At 44.3% G+C, this 14,021-nt stretch overlaps 1 protein-coding gene across 1 annotated transcript in view; it reads right to left on the reverse strand.

Annotated features, from left to right (window-relative positions):
* The window catches only part of CDH1 (cadherin 1), an 81,749-nt gene that overhangs the window by 14,766 nt on the left and 52,962 nt on the right, over positions 1–14,021 (reverse strand). The window contains exons 3-10 of the mRNA XM_015069392.3: positions 9,079–9,296; positions 7,278–7,421; positions 7,023–7,178; positions 6,124–6,268; positions 4,589–4,764; positions 4,200–4,328; positions 2,016–2,198; positions 511–755 (exon numbers count right to left, since the gene is read on the reverse strand). Of these exons, the coding sequence (XP_014924878.2) occupies positions 511–755; positions 2,016–2,198; positions 4,200–4,328; positions 4,589–4,764; positions 6,124–6,268; positions 7,023–7,178; positions 7,278–7,421; positions 9,079–9,296 (1,396 nt within the window). The remainder of the gene's footprint in view (positions 1–510; positions 756–2,015; positions 2,199–4,199; positions 4,329–4,588; positions 4,765–6,123; positions 6,269–7,022; positions 7,179–7,277; positions 7,422–9,078; positions 9,297–14,021) is intronic.

Raw genomic sequence — 14,021 nt, forward strand, 5'->3', positions numbered from 1 at the left:
TTACTTCTTGGAAATCACAGTATTACTAACAAGACACATGTGTCCTCTTTGGATTTGTATTCTCATAGTTTTTTCCTAGTCAAATCCAGCCCTCAAAAAATTAAGAACATTCTTTATCATAGATGGTTGTGGGGTGTTGTTGTTGGTTGGCAGGTGTGGTTTCAACATCCGTGGGTGTGATTTAGATTATGGGGTGACTTCAAGTTTAAAAGGAGAAGAAATACCGAGCTACTTCTAACACGACATCATGTATGTAAATTAAAACCACATTCTTAGTACACTGCATGAACTTGCAAACAGGAAGCAACAGTAAATCGGGAATGGCTGGCTATGGAGGGAACGGAAAAAGTGTGGAGAATGAGAGTAAAATGGAATTAGAAAAAAACGGGGGGGGGAGGAGGGGACTTGCACAGACCGATGATGGTAAAATGCTATGAACAAAGTATTTTATACACACACATACACTCATACTCAATTGTTGCAAGTCTGTCAAAAAATCCTCACACTTACGTTATCCTCTGTTCCATAAACTGGTCCGGATCCTCAGCAGTGTAGGACGTGATTTCCAGACCCACACCAAAGTCTTCAGGTATGTGCACTTCCTTTTGGAGAGGCACAAAGATGGGGGCTTCGTTCACATCCTCCACGTCCACGGTGACTGTGGCTGTGGAGGTGGAGAGAATAACCTCAAACGGGGACACATTCTCCACGGCCACATACAGAATGTATTGTCGCTTGGTCTCAAAATCCAAGCCCTAAGGAGCAAAAAAAAAAAAAAAGAATTCAAAAATACATTTTATGTTAGTTAAAAAAATAAATAAAATTAAGTCCTTAACTATTGCTTTTGGTTAGCAATATCCTAGGGGTTCTCAAATCTAGCTAATCTAGTTAATTAGGAAGAATTAACTTGAGAACTTTTGAAGAAAATGGAGGCCTGCACTCTAACCCAGTAAATAGCAGTCTCTGAGGGTGGGGCCCAGACATGCATAGTTTTACAAAGCTCCCAATGACTACCATGCAATCATAATAAAGATGAGAACCCTAGGAGAAGAATAAAAACAAACTACGGGACACATCAAACAGCAAACCCCAGTGAACAAACACTAGCACATTAAGTCATTCATTATTCAAGGCCAGTAAGAATGTTCACATCCCATGTGACATGCCATCCATGTGACAGCAGACGGACAGAAGACCCTGCTTGTCCACCTCAATGACCTCAATTAAGTTTACTGTCAACATGCAGTTCAGATCAGTCAGCAACAAGGTCAAAGCCCAGCTGGGTCATATCCTAGCTGTGTGATCCAGGCAACTTAACTTCTGGATCTGTTTCTACATCTAAATATGTAGGAAAAGGAATACTTCATGGAGATGCCATAAGGAAAAAACTGGGAACTTTGATGAAGGACTTTGTGTATGGTAGGGACTCATTTTACTAGCTTCTTTCTTTTGTTGGTAGCATAGACAATGTTGACGTTGGATGGTTAGGGGGAGATAAGATTATGTAGTAAGTAATGCATAAAGTAATAATGCAGAATGGTCTGCTCACTTGCTCAAGAGGAAGTCAAAGCCTTGGGGCTGATTCAGGGATCCATGAACTCTGAGTAACCTCAACAAGTAAATCACCCAACTTCCTAAGTCTTCAGGTTTCCAAAACATTTCTCAAAAAGTCATTTGTCCCACTTCTAAAATAATCCAGCAAAATGGCAGAGACCAGTAGACTATTTTCCCTTTTATTTGCAAAATGGATATGGAGGGGAGGAGTAGATAAATGTTTAAGGGAGCAAGCCTTTTAAAACACATGGTATTTTCTTTCTCTTCAACCTCAAGGAGCTTCCTGAGTCTCACATGTGCTGGAATAGTCACTGCAAATCCCAAATGGTGCAACAGATCCTGGGAAAGCCTCCCACCCTTACCCCACCAATGCCGTGCTACTTCTACTTCTGAGAAGACACCAGTGGACAGGGGAGTTTCCAAGATGTCAGTTTCTGCATCTTGCCAGGCACCATACAAACCTTAGCTGTTTTCAAAATGCCATCATTGGTTACTGGGTCTGTGGTGACGACAAATTGGTCATCCTTATTGTTCAATATGGTGTACACGGCCTGCCACGCTGGGGTATTTGGGACATCGGCGTCAGTCACTTTGAGTACGGTGATTTCGACATTAGCTTCGTTCTCAGGCACCTGCCCCTGGTACTACAGAGCAAAGGAGAAAATGGACCACTTAGGACATCCTGAGACCCAATAGATGAGCCAGGGCCTAGAGGGCTAAAGGAGTACTTTCTGAGCCCAAGATTCAAGGAGAAGAGTCTTGGAGGAAATGCCCACTCCATCAGTTGAGCCTCTGTTTCTTATTGGTGGAGCAGCCAATACTACTCAAGGAACATCATCCTTCATGACTACCTGAAGAAGCTTTTTAAGGACCTGGCTACTTGAGCCCCTCACAGCACACTCTGACCCAGTTGATGACTATGGTCTTAATCAAATTCAAGACACTGTGGCTTATCCATTACTCTCCTCTCCCTATCATTCCCAGTGGTACCAATAATTTTCTTACAACAAAAGTCTGGTCAGTAGAGTCCTCTGCTTAAAACCTTTGATGACATCCCCTTGCACTCAGGATAAATTCTAACATTCTTACCTCAGTCTACAAGGTCGTGCAGGACCCAACCTCATTTAGTTCACTACACTGACTGGTTTTCAGTTCTTGCTATGCATCAAGCTTTTCACTGATTCAGAGCATGTTGCATATGCTGATCCCTCTGCCTGGAGCACTCTTCCATTGTCCCCTGTCCCGCGCTGGCCAACCTCCTGTCAAATCTTACTATAAATGTTACTCACAATGCCTAGGTTAGGGTGGCAGACACTGCTAATTGAATACTAATATCCATTCACCGCTTCTTCGCGAAATGTATTGTTGGAGGCAGCAAAGTGCCCAGACAATGTATTTTACTTCCAGTCATCCTTGAAGACTACAGTTGCTAAGAGGTAAATGGAACTTGTATGGGTCTGCACAGAAATAAGAGGACTTCACTTAGCAGCAATGCCTTGTGCTCCCCGTGGCCTTGCTTCCTTCCTGAACGAGGCACAGACATAGCTGGAGGGCTAGCAGCCATCTGGGGCCATAAGGGGACACCGAGGATGGAAGCTATGCACCAAGGATGGTGGCAAAGTAAGGCAAAAGAGGTTTCATTGACACCACAGATAATCTAGCTCTGGGCTTTTTGTGACACCAGAAAGTTTACGCTTATTTGTTTAGGACATAACAAGTCTCTGTTATTAACCACTGAGCTAATTTCTAATTAATGTATTAAGATTTAAGGTTCTGGGGTGCCTGGGTGGCTCAGTCAGTTAAGCATCCGACTTGGGCTCAGGTCATGATACTGTGGTTCATGAGTTCAAACCCCATGTCGGGCTTCTGTGCTGACAGCTCAGAGCCTGGAATCTGCCTTGGATTCTGTGTCTCCCTCTCTCTCTGTTCCTCCCCACTCATACTCTCTCTCTCTCTCAAAAATAAATAAAGATTAAAAAAAGAAAAGAATAGAAAGAAAATATTTGTTCAATGAATAAACAAAACCTGGTAGGACTTGTGACCAAGATACCCAAAATGAAAACATGAATTCAACAGGTGCCCCCCCTTTTTTTCTTTTTTAAAGTAATCTCTATACCCAACATGGGGATCAAACTCACAACCCTCAGATCAAGAGTCACATGCTCTGTGGTGCCTGGGTGGCTGAGTCAGTTAAGCTTCCAACTTCGGCTCAGGTCATGATTTCACAGTGAAGTTCAAGCCCCACGTGGCGCTCTGTGCTGACAGCTCAGGGCCTGGAGCCTGCTTTGGATTCTTTGTCTTCCTCTCTCTCTGCTCCCCCCGCCACCCCCCCCCACCCAGCCATGCTCTGTCATATCCCTCTCTCTCTCTCAAAAATAAATAAAAGCATCAAAAAAATATTTAAAAAATTATAAAAGAGTCACATTCTCCACTGACTGTGCCAGCCAGGCACCTCAGGTGCCATTTATAATTTCACAAACGTGTGCCAATAGGGCCCAGGCTAATGATGGCAGGGACAACTGCCACCCCAATCTGCTTGCTTTCTGAAGTTCAGTAGTCTAGGGAAAGCTGTCAAAGGCTTCACCCATGAGCACTGTGAAACAACAGAGGACCTTTCTTTGAAAACCGAGGGGCTGCAAAATTACCGTGGTTGGTTCAAAGATGGGAGGGTTATCGTTGATGTCAGTGACCGTGATCACGGCTGTTGCGGTTGTACTTAAACCTTCGCCTTGCAGGTCAGCAGCCTGAACCACCAGAGTGTACATGGGGACACTCTGCAGAGATCAAACACATTGGAGTCAGGACCCAGAACCACATCAGGCCCAGCCCAGCCCAGAGCATCAAAACACTTTATCATTTGCTTGAATGCTAGCCTGCCTTCTAGGTATAAAACCTCTAGACAGATGTTTAGATGCAAAGCTCAGACCATAACATGCTACATGGCAACTGGCCTCTGCCGAGTTTTGCACGGTCCACGTGATCTAGCTGATGTCTATTTGCCCTCAACCCCCTCTATATCCTCTTGACCCCTGACCTCCCGGTCCAGCCCGGTGGTGACCACACTGATGACTCCTGTGTCCCTATTGATGGTGAACATTGTGCTCTGAGGCAGCGGGGGCTCTTGGGAGAGGATGGTGTATGCGATGGCGGCATTGTAGGTATTCTCGTCGTCATCTGCATCTGTGGCCGTGACCTGCATCACAGAAGTTCCTGGAAGTGCCAAAGGAGAGGAAGATTCAGTTAAGCTGCACTTTGGATTTTGGTCAAGATTGCTCAGCTCAATTCTGTCCAGAATGTTCCAGGAGAAGCCTAGGGTTGGTACTGTGTCATGGCTCTCCATTTTCTGATTTCCAAAATTCTTACCAGTGCGGGGGGGAGGGTTGACGACAGCATTCCACCAAATGAGCAGTGTTCCAAGGACTCAGCTTTGCCACAAGATACTTTGGATTGGGCTGGAGGGGAGGACTATGGGGAATAAGTAACCTTAAACTGAAACAGTGCCATGTCTCTCAAACAGAGTGAATGAGGTGAAAACTAGGAAAAATCCCACAAATTTCCGATGTGGCTTGTAAGTCACGGCTTCACCAGAGAGGATGGTCACTTGAGATCACTGCCTTCAAGGTAGAAGAGAATACTTATAGCACCTGTGACTGACAAAGGACTAGTGCTGATCATATCAAAAAAAATTCTTTAGGGATCACTAGGAAAAGGAAAAAAATAGCCCAAGGGGGAAAAAAAAGAGCAAAAGACGAAGAAAGAAGTCATAAGAAACCCAAAGGGCCGGCAAACACAGAAAATGCTTAGCCCATTAATAAAGCAGAGAAATGCAATTTAAAATTGTATGGAGATACCACCACACAGTCAACAGAGCGGAAAAGTCTAAAATTCCAGGATATATATGTTGCTGGTGGGACTGTAAACTGGTTCAATCCCTTTGGAAAACAGCTTGTCAGCAAGTACAATACTTGTATTGTATGTCAGGCACATACAATACAACTGAGCCATCTACCATTACGGATTTATACCCTAGAGAAAGTCTTGCATGTTTCTATCAGGAGATATATGCAAAGAAGTACTACATGACAATGAGAATGAATGGCCTTGGACTACTATAGGCACGAACACAAAGAACCGTATGTACATAAAGCTAAACGACAGAAGCATGCCACAGAAATACATGTAGAGTGTGGTTCCCTGTACATAAAGTTTGAAAACATGCAAAACAAACAAGAGCTTATATAGAGATAAATATACACACAGTGAAATAGACAAATGAAAGCAAAGGAATGATTACCACAAAAGTCAGGGCAGCGGTTACCTTTACAGGGGACAGAAAAGAATGTGGTCATGAATGGCATGCATCTGTTTCTTAATCACGGAAGGTTCTTAAAATGCTCCTATTTTATAATACACATTTCTGTAGAAGGGATGTTTTATACACATGGTGCAAGCTTCTAAAGAAGTTCTATCGCTATGAAGGGCCTGACCCCAAACACCAGCCCAACACTCTTAAGTCCAAAGAATCTAAGTGTCTTTCTGGGAACTACGCACCTTATGTATTGGCCATACCTGGAAGAGCACTTTCCATGACAGAACCTTCAAAGACCTGCTGGGTGAACTCGGGCTTGTTGTCATTCTGATCTGTCACCGTAATCACAATCTCCATTGGGTCTTCGACTGCATGCCCATTTGAAGACACAGCATGAGAGTACAGCTGAAACAGCCAAGTGAAGGTTACGTGGGTCCCAACCAGGGGGAAGAAAGGGAAGGAGTCATGTGACTGGCCTCCACCCCCCCCCCCCCCAACTACTCTCCAAGACCCAAGGAAGGACACCCTAGCAGAGAACTTTTCTCGGACATGTGCTGCTGCTTCAGTGGTGTCATGACAATGTTTGAGGTCATGATATGTAAAGATTCATGGGCTGGAGAACACAGCTACCAGGTCAGAGCTCCCATTTCCCATAGGAGGGCTAGGGAGCCAGGCCTAGGAGAAAACAGTAGAACCCTAAAACACTCTGATTCATTCCCAGCAGGCTAATGTTTGCTCTGACTGCTCCAGTCTAGTGTCTCCCCAGATTTTTCTACATTTGGCCTCAATGCATTACCCTTCAGCTCTCCAAGCTTACTCTGATACCAAGGTCTAAGAATGGCTTTTGCTCCCCAATGTCATCACTGGCCTCTTCCTCTGGGTCAGGGACTTTTGGCCCCAAAAGTTGCTACCTTGGGTCTTAACTCATGCATAAGGACTCTCCTCTCTTTATTCCTAACAAAGAAAATATTAATGCTCCCCTCCCCCCCCCCCAATTTTTCCCCAGCTCTCCTGTCATCTCCCTTTATTAACAGGTACAGAGCTATCAAATTAAGCCTCACATGTCCAGAGCACCTGATCTAGGGATCCAACATGGGTTGACCAAAAAATTTTGGGAGGATATGACCCCATTGTTAACAGGCTTCTGAGAGATACTCACAATGTACTTGGCAATTTGTTCTCTATCCAGAGGCTCCGTCACCTTCAGCCATCCTGTTTCTCTTTCAATAATAAACACACCAACAGGAGGTGTGTCAGCCCCTTGGCCAGTGATGCTGTAGAAAACCTTGATTTCTTTGTCCCTGTTAGATTTGATCTGAAGACCAAACAGAAAGAAACAGCATTATCCCTTTTTCTTCTTAGTCCTTCTCTGACAAATTGCTCCCAGAGAAGTAAAGAACTTCCTGCTCTCTACCTGAACCAGATTTTTAGGAAATGGGCCTTTCTCATTTTCTGGGCAGCTGATAGGAGGGATAACCCAGTCTCTCTTCTGTCTTCTAAGACCATGCTGGGAGTTGGGAAATGTGAGCACTTCTGTCTGGGTTTCGGAGAGAGTGTCCTAAAAGGAAAGGAGATGAAGAACAAAATCAGGTAATTCAGGAGAAATAATACAGGCCCAACAGTTCCACTGACCCAGCCAGCATCTCCAGCATTCTGAGGGCAGTCGATGACTTTAACTTAATAACAAAACACAACCCAATGAACCTCTCTGCCATATAATAAAGATGGCATTCTCTTTTGATCCTTCTCATGTCCAGAGTTCAAGTAACCAGTGTGCATACACAACTATACATTTGAGAGTTTGATATTATTTTGCAAGTTATTTCAAGCCTATATATATTATACCTGTTGTTTTTAAAAGAACATTACACTCTGATGATGTAATATCAGAGCTTATTCAACAACTGGATATTCAAGTGTTTCAATTTTCTTTTATGTTTTTCCTTGGGGTATAGGCCTCCAAAGTGGAGTTATCAGCCAAGATGAGGTAAGTTTTAGGAATTGGTGCTAAGAACTACTTTGTGATCAATACAAATTCTTTAACCTCATTGTGTTGTTTTATCTATTGAGTTTCCATTTGTTCTAACTAAAGCTGTTGGGATGGGAACCAAAAACGCCCTTTGAGACTTGTATTGAACAGTTTTCATGTGTGATAAAGATAGCTTTATGCACACACAGGGAAATAAGATAGTTGAAGATGGAAGCAAAGTTTCTTCCAAATTGTTTAAGTGCTTTAAAGTGATTAACCATAATACTGTAAAGGTTCCAGAGGACAATTCCATCTCCCACTCCCCACATAATCACTGATCACTGTTTGCCAAATGTGATTTAAGCACTATTTCCTGGCTTTTCAAATTTGTTTCAAAATGCACAAGACAGACATGAGATAAGAAATCCTTCCCAGTACTGCATTCCTACATATTAGTTACTCACATACCCAATAACACACACACACTCTCTCTTTCCCTCCCTCTCTCCTTCTCTGCCCTGCCCCTGCTCACGCTGTCTCTCTCTCAAAATAAATAAATAAAACTTAAAAAAAATGTTTCCCATTGAGTCTTCTCTTCCCCTCCCAAGACTCTCCCCACTAGAAACACAAAGAGTAAAATAAAATGATCAGAGGATTGATCTCCTGCTCATTCTCCCTCCAAGAAAAAGACAGTTAACAATTACTGAGTACTTACTGTATGCCTAGCACAGTTATATCATTTCACATGTATTAATTCAGGCACTCATTATTATCTGCATTTACAGATAAGGAATTTCAAGCACAGAGGGGTTAAGTAACTCTCCTATATCTATTCAGGCAGTAAGTGGCAGGGCTATGATTCAGTCCCAGATAGTGTCCATGCTCTTACCCACTATTCTACACTTCCCACAGAAAATACAGGTATTTACACTGCGCCATCATTCCGGCTGATCCCTCCCCGCACCTACTCAAAAAAATTCCCAACGATTAGTTCAGTTAGACCAATGGTTCTCAACTAGAGGTGATTCTCCAACCCGGGGGGCATTGGCTGTCTGGAGACATTTTTGGTTATGACAGCTAGGGGCATGCTGCTGGTATCTATCTGGTGGGCTACATCCAGGGATGCTGCTAAACATCAGAACAGAAAACCATCCAGCCCCAAATGTGAATGGTGCCAAGGCTAGGGAACCTGCATTAGCCAGAGGACTAAAACAATGGTGAACTTCCAAGAAATGCTCCAACGTACGTGATGGCGGTGGTGATGGCGCACTGCTGCCTTCAGCGTAACTTTGGTGGACAGCTTCCTGCGGCTGGAGTCCCAGGCGTGGACGAGAAAACTCATCTCTGGTTTATGAAGCTGCAGAGGCCGTCTGACGCTAACCACACCATCGCTGCCCACTTTGATTCGCGTGTCATCAGAAAAATAGGCTGTCCTTGGTTGACCGGTGCATCCTTCAAAACTCACTGCAGGGCACACGTCACAGCGATTAGGAAATGGGGCAGATTAAAGACATGAGTGTTCCTTCTCTAAAAAGCAAACGTGGTTCACCCACCAAAAGCCTGACTCACGCAAAACAAGCCATCGTCTGGAGACAGAACAGCAAAGATACCAAAGTAGTCAATATTATCATCATGTTCTTCACAATTACAGGAAGACTGTTCATTGTGGTCTGATTTTCTTTCTTTTTTTCTAAATTTTTTTTTAACGTTTCTTTATTTTTGAGACAGAGAGAGACAGAGCATGAATGGGGGAGGGTCAGAGAGAGGGAGACACAGAATCTGAAACAGGCACAGGCTCCGAGCTGTCCACACAGAGCCTGACGCGGGGCTCGAACTCACGGACTGCGAGATCATGACCTGAGCCGAAGTCGGCCGCCCAACCGACTGAGCCATCCAGGCGCCCCTGATTTTCTTTCTTATCTACTTGTAAACTACAAACAGTGACCTGTCTAGAAAGTAACTTCTTTTCAATAACAAAAGGGACCTCTCCTTCAGTTGGCTGTTGACAATATAAAAACAGACCACTAAGATTACTGAGACAGAATGCTTGCTGAACCCAAAAGTTAGAGACTAAGGTACAGTGAGACATTGCAGAGTCTACATTTAAGTAGCAGGTGGGGTAACTGAGCCTGGGTGGCTCATTTGGTTAAGCATCTGGTTAAGCATCTGACTCTTAACTTCAGCTCAGGTCATCCTCTCACAGTTCGTGGGATTGGGCCTTGAGTTGGGCTCTGCACTGACAGCATGAAGGCTGCTTGGGATTCATTCATTCATTCATTCATTCATTCTCTCTCTCTCTCTCTTTCTCTCTCTCCCTCCCTCCCCTCTCAAAATAAATAAAATAAACATTTTAAATAAATACATAAATGTTGACATTTCAAAACCAGTGGCAGACAATGAGAGAGGGACATGGCATGATGATAACGAGTACGGACTCTGGGGGTGGCCCCCTGGGTGGCTCAGCTGGTTAAGCATCCCACTCTTAATTTTGACTCAACTCGTGATCCCAGGGTCATGGCATCAAGCTCTGGGTCAGGCTCTGAGCTGTGCGTGGAGCCTGCTTGATACTCTCCCTCCCTCTATCTCTATCCCTCTCCCTCGTTCACACTCACTCTCTCTAAAGAATATGGACTCTGGAACAGGCTACCTGGTTCAAGTCCCAGCTCTGCTTATTATTAGCTCTGTGACCTTGGGCAAATTAATCTCCCTGTGCCTCAGTCTACCCATCTGTAGAATGAAGGCAATAAAAGCAACTACCTACTAGGGTTGATTTAAGTTTGTTTTTTTAACGTTTGTTTGTTTGTTTGTTTATTTATTTATGAGACAGAGAGAGACAGAGCATGAACGGGGGAGGGTCAGAGAGAGAGGGAGACACAGAATCCAAAGCAGGCTCCAGGCTCCAAGCACAGAGCCCGACGCGGGGCTCGAACTCACAGACCGCAAGATCACGACCTGAGCCGAAGTTGGATGCCCAACTGACTGAGCCACCCAGGTGCCCCTAGGGTTGACTTAAGTTACATCTCTATGTGCTTGGCACATAATAAGCACTATATTAATGTCTGTCCAATTAAGTTTTTGAAAACAAATGTGACTTTGGTTAATCATTTATTCAACCCTCATGAGTGTCCCACAGAAGACATTGATAACTGTAAATACTTGTTGAGTGCTAATTCTATTTTTATTATCTCAGGCATAGAGAGGTAATACCTGCTTTCAATCTGATGCAGAAGAGAAATTGATCATTGTCAGGGGAGATAATGAAAGTTGCACAGAAAGTCTTCAACCTGATCATACAGGGCAGCAAGACAAATGCAAAAGACAGGGAAGGACTACTTGGGTGGGGGAATGTTATGACCAATGACTTCTAAACTCTACTTAAAACTTCATAGCTATTAAGGTATTAACACTTAAAGACCACCAATACCCAAAGATGGTGACGCTGGTGGTGAAAAATGTCCTAAAGTGCTCATTCTACAGGTTTCCACCAAGCTCTATGCCAGAAGCTGTGCTGAGCTCTAAGGACAAACTTGTAGACAAGACAGACAAGGCACTGTTCCTCACTGAGCTTAAACTGTTGTGGAAAACATGGACAAATACAGAAATCAATCATCTCAGGAAGTGATAAATGCTAGACAGAAAGGAATTAAAGAGAGTAATACAAGAGTGATCAGGAGAGGGGGATTCAGAAAGGCGTAGCTATTACTGGATGATGAGAGCAAGCCTCTTGAGGTGGAGGTGGCTGAGCAGAGACCTGAAGGAGACAGTCTTGCAGAAACCTGTCTCAAGAGCCAGCTAGACACAGGGAACAGCTGATAAAGCAGCTCATTCTGGGAACTTCTCAAGGTGGCCTGTTTTCATCCCTTTCAAATACTCCCCCTTCATTTCTCTAGTGTAATTTTTACTTTTTCCAAATAGATCTTTTATAAAAACTCCTGCTCTTGAGCCTATTTTACAAGGCTAGACACCTCTACATTCATGAGGATCACGTCTCTGCCACAAAGTCCTAAAGCCACCCCTAATTCCTGGGCTGCAGTTTTCACTTTCTTCCACCAGGGGCCACCCTTGCAAATGTTTCTGAAGCCAACAGCCACACCCTTTCCAGAGAAAATAAGACCTGACTGGTGTGGGTGGGTGAACACCATGATCATTTCCATTTTGAAGATGAAGATATTCAGAAGATGAAGAAATCCAGGGTTGGAGAGCTTAAGAAAATTGCTTGACATCCTATCCTTAGTGAAAGCAGAGCTGGGACTGGCCCTTACCCTGAGTTTCTCATGACCGCGTTCCCTTGCCCTGAAGAGACTGTTAAGGCCCTGGTTTATTTTGCCCCCTAGCTAGAATCCAGGGATGACAGAAATCTGGGGCCACCTTGTACAAGTAACTGGGAGTTGCTATCCAGCCAAACAAAAGATAGTTCACAGGAAGGGAGCAGGGTCCTTCAAATAATCACCCACCCACCCCACCCCCCAGTCCTCCAGGTTTATACAAAAAAAAAAAAAAAATCACAGCCATGGTCCCACCTCTACCCTCGCCTTATAGGCTGGTTCTATATCTAATATCTGTGACCAGATAATAAACCCAGATTCCACCATGTTCTTGCTGACTGGCCTTAAACAATATGCTTTACCCCCCTGGGCCTCCGTTTTCTCTACTGGGACATGAAGGATACCACCATTGATGGAGCCTACCTCTTCAGGGTTTTTGTGAATATTAACCAAGACAGCAAATGTGATCACATTTTGCAAGTGAAAGAGCAGTGCAAGCAGTAGATAATGATTATTTTTTCTGTGCATTTGGGTAGACAAGCTAGAAGTATTTGCTAGAAGCCAAGTATGTGCTACATGAACAGGGGAACCAAAAATGAGAAGAACAAAGGCAAAGTCCTTGAAGGATGGGCAGACACTGCCTTTTAAGTCTAAAATAGGATCTCCATCTCAAACTAGATGTTTTTCAAATAACCTCCCCTGAACCCATCCCAGCAGAAGTAATGGGGTGATCGGGGGGGGGGGGGGGGGCTGTCACAGAAACAAGGACAAGAGCTGCTCTGGTTTATGCACGGATTTAATTCCTTTCCCCAGCTGGCCCAAATCTGGGCAGTGAAAGTTGGGACAAGCAGGACTGGACTTGCCAAGGGCGGCAGCCTGAACATTTTTAAACGGTTCTGCAAATAACTTTGAGCCAAGGAGCTTAACCAGCTTGGGTCATCTTGTCTTAATGGTGGCTAAGCCCCACCCCTTGAGAAGTGACAAAGAAGTGTGCGCTGCCCCAACCTGAATTTCCAGGTGCTCATTAAGGCCCATTATCTTTCTGTGCAATCTGATCCTCTGGGCTGAGAAACCAGAAATTACAAGAAAGATGAGGGAATCTCCAGCTTCAGAAGTCTCCTTGCTTCAACCTTGACAAGGACCAGGCCATGTCTCAGAGCCACAGTGACCACTAATGGCAGCATGGGGGACTCAAACAAGAAAAAGAGAATCAGTCCATGAGGACAGGGTATATTTGAACGTTTCCACGATAAAAAATTAAACAAAAATAAACATAAAGCCAGCAAGGGATTAAGTAAGTGTTCTTTAAGTCAGGATGACCTCCTTTCCTAAAACTGGTCATTTGGTCATTTGGTCTAGAAACCAAAATCCCAGTGACAAGAGCCAAGAACCCAGGTGGCCATCTCTAGATGTGGACATTTTTTCACTGCAATAACATCATCCCCACCACCACCAAAAACCACAGCCTCGACTAATAGCTTCAACTACCTTTTATCTACTATTCTCTTAATATTTTTACACACTTGTAGAACAGTAAGTGTCAGGCTCCATTCTAACCACTTTACAAATATTAACTCACTCCATTCCAGAACTCTGAGGGTGGTACTACCAGTGTTTCCTTTTCACATGTGGGGAACAAACCGAGGCAGGCCGTGAGGCCCAGAGCTGGGACTGGAACCCAGGCCGTCTGAGAGTTCTTGCTCCTAACCGCTCGGCCTCATGGTGTTCTCTACAAGCCAGACCCTTGCACTGTGCTCTTTGTGTTGTAATTCCTCCTCACCTTCTGCCACCCTTTGGGGTAGGGACCACTACCTCCGCTTTCTTTGTCCTCAATTATATGCTTGTGACTGGAGGGGCTGAGCTGTCGGCTCCAAAGTGAGCATTCTTCACCACTGTTTCCATTTGCAAAATGGGGACATGCTTA

The sequence above is a fragment of the Acinonyx jubatus genome, chromosome E2 (genome assembly GCF_027475565.1).
Source record: "Acinonyx jubatus isolate Ajub_Pintada_27869175 chromosome E2, VMU_Ajub_asm_v1.0, whole genome shotgun sequence".
In the NCBI taxonomy this organism is placed as follows: domain Eukaryota; kingdom Metazoa; phylum Chordata; class Mammalia; order Carnivora; family Felidae; genus Acinonyx; species Acinonyx jubatus.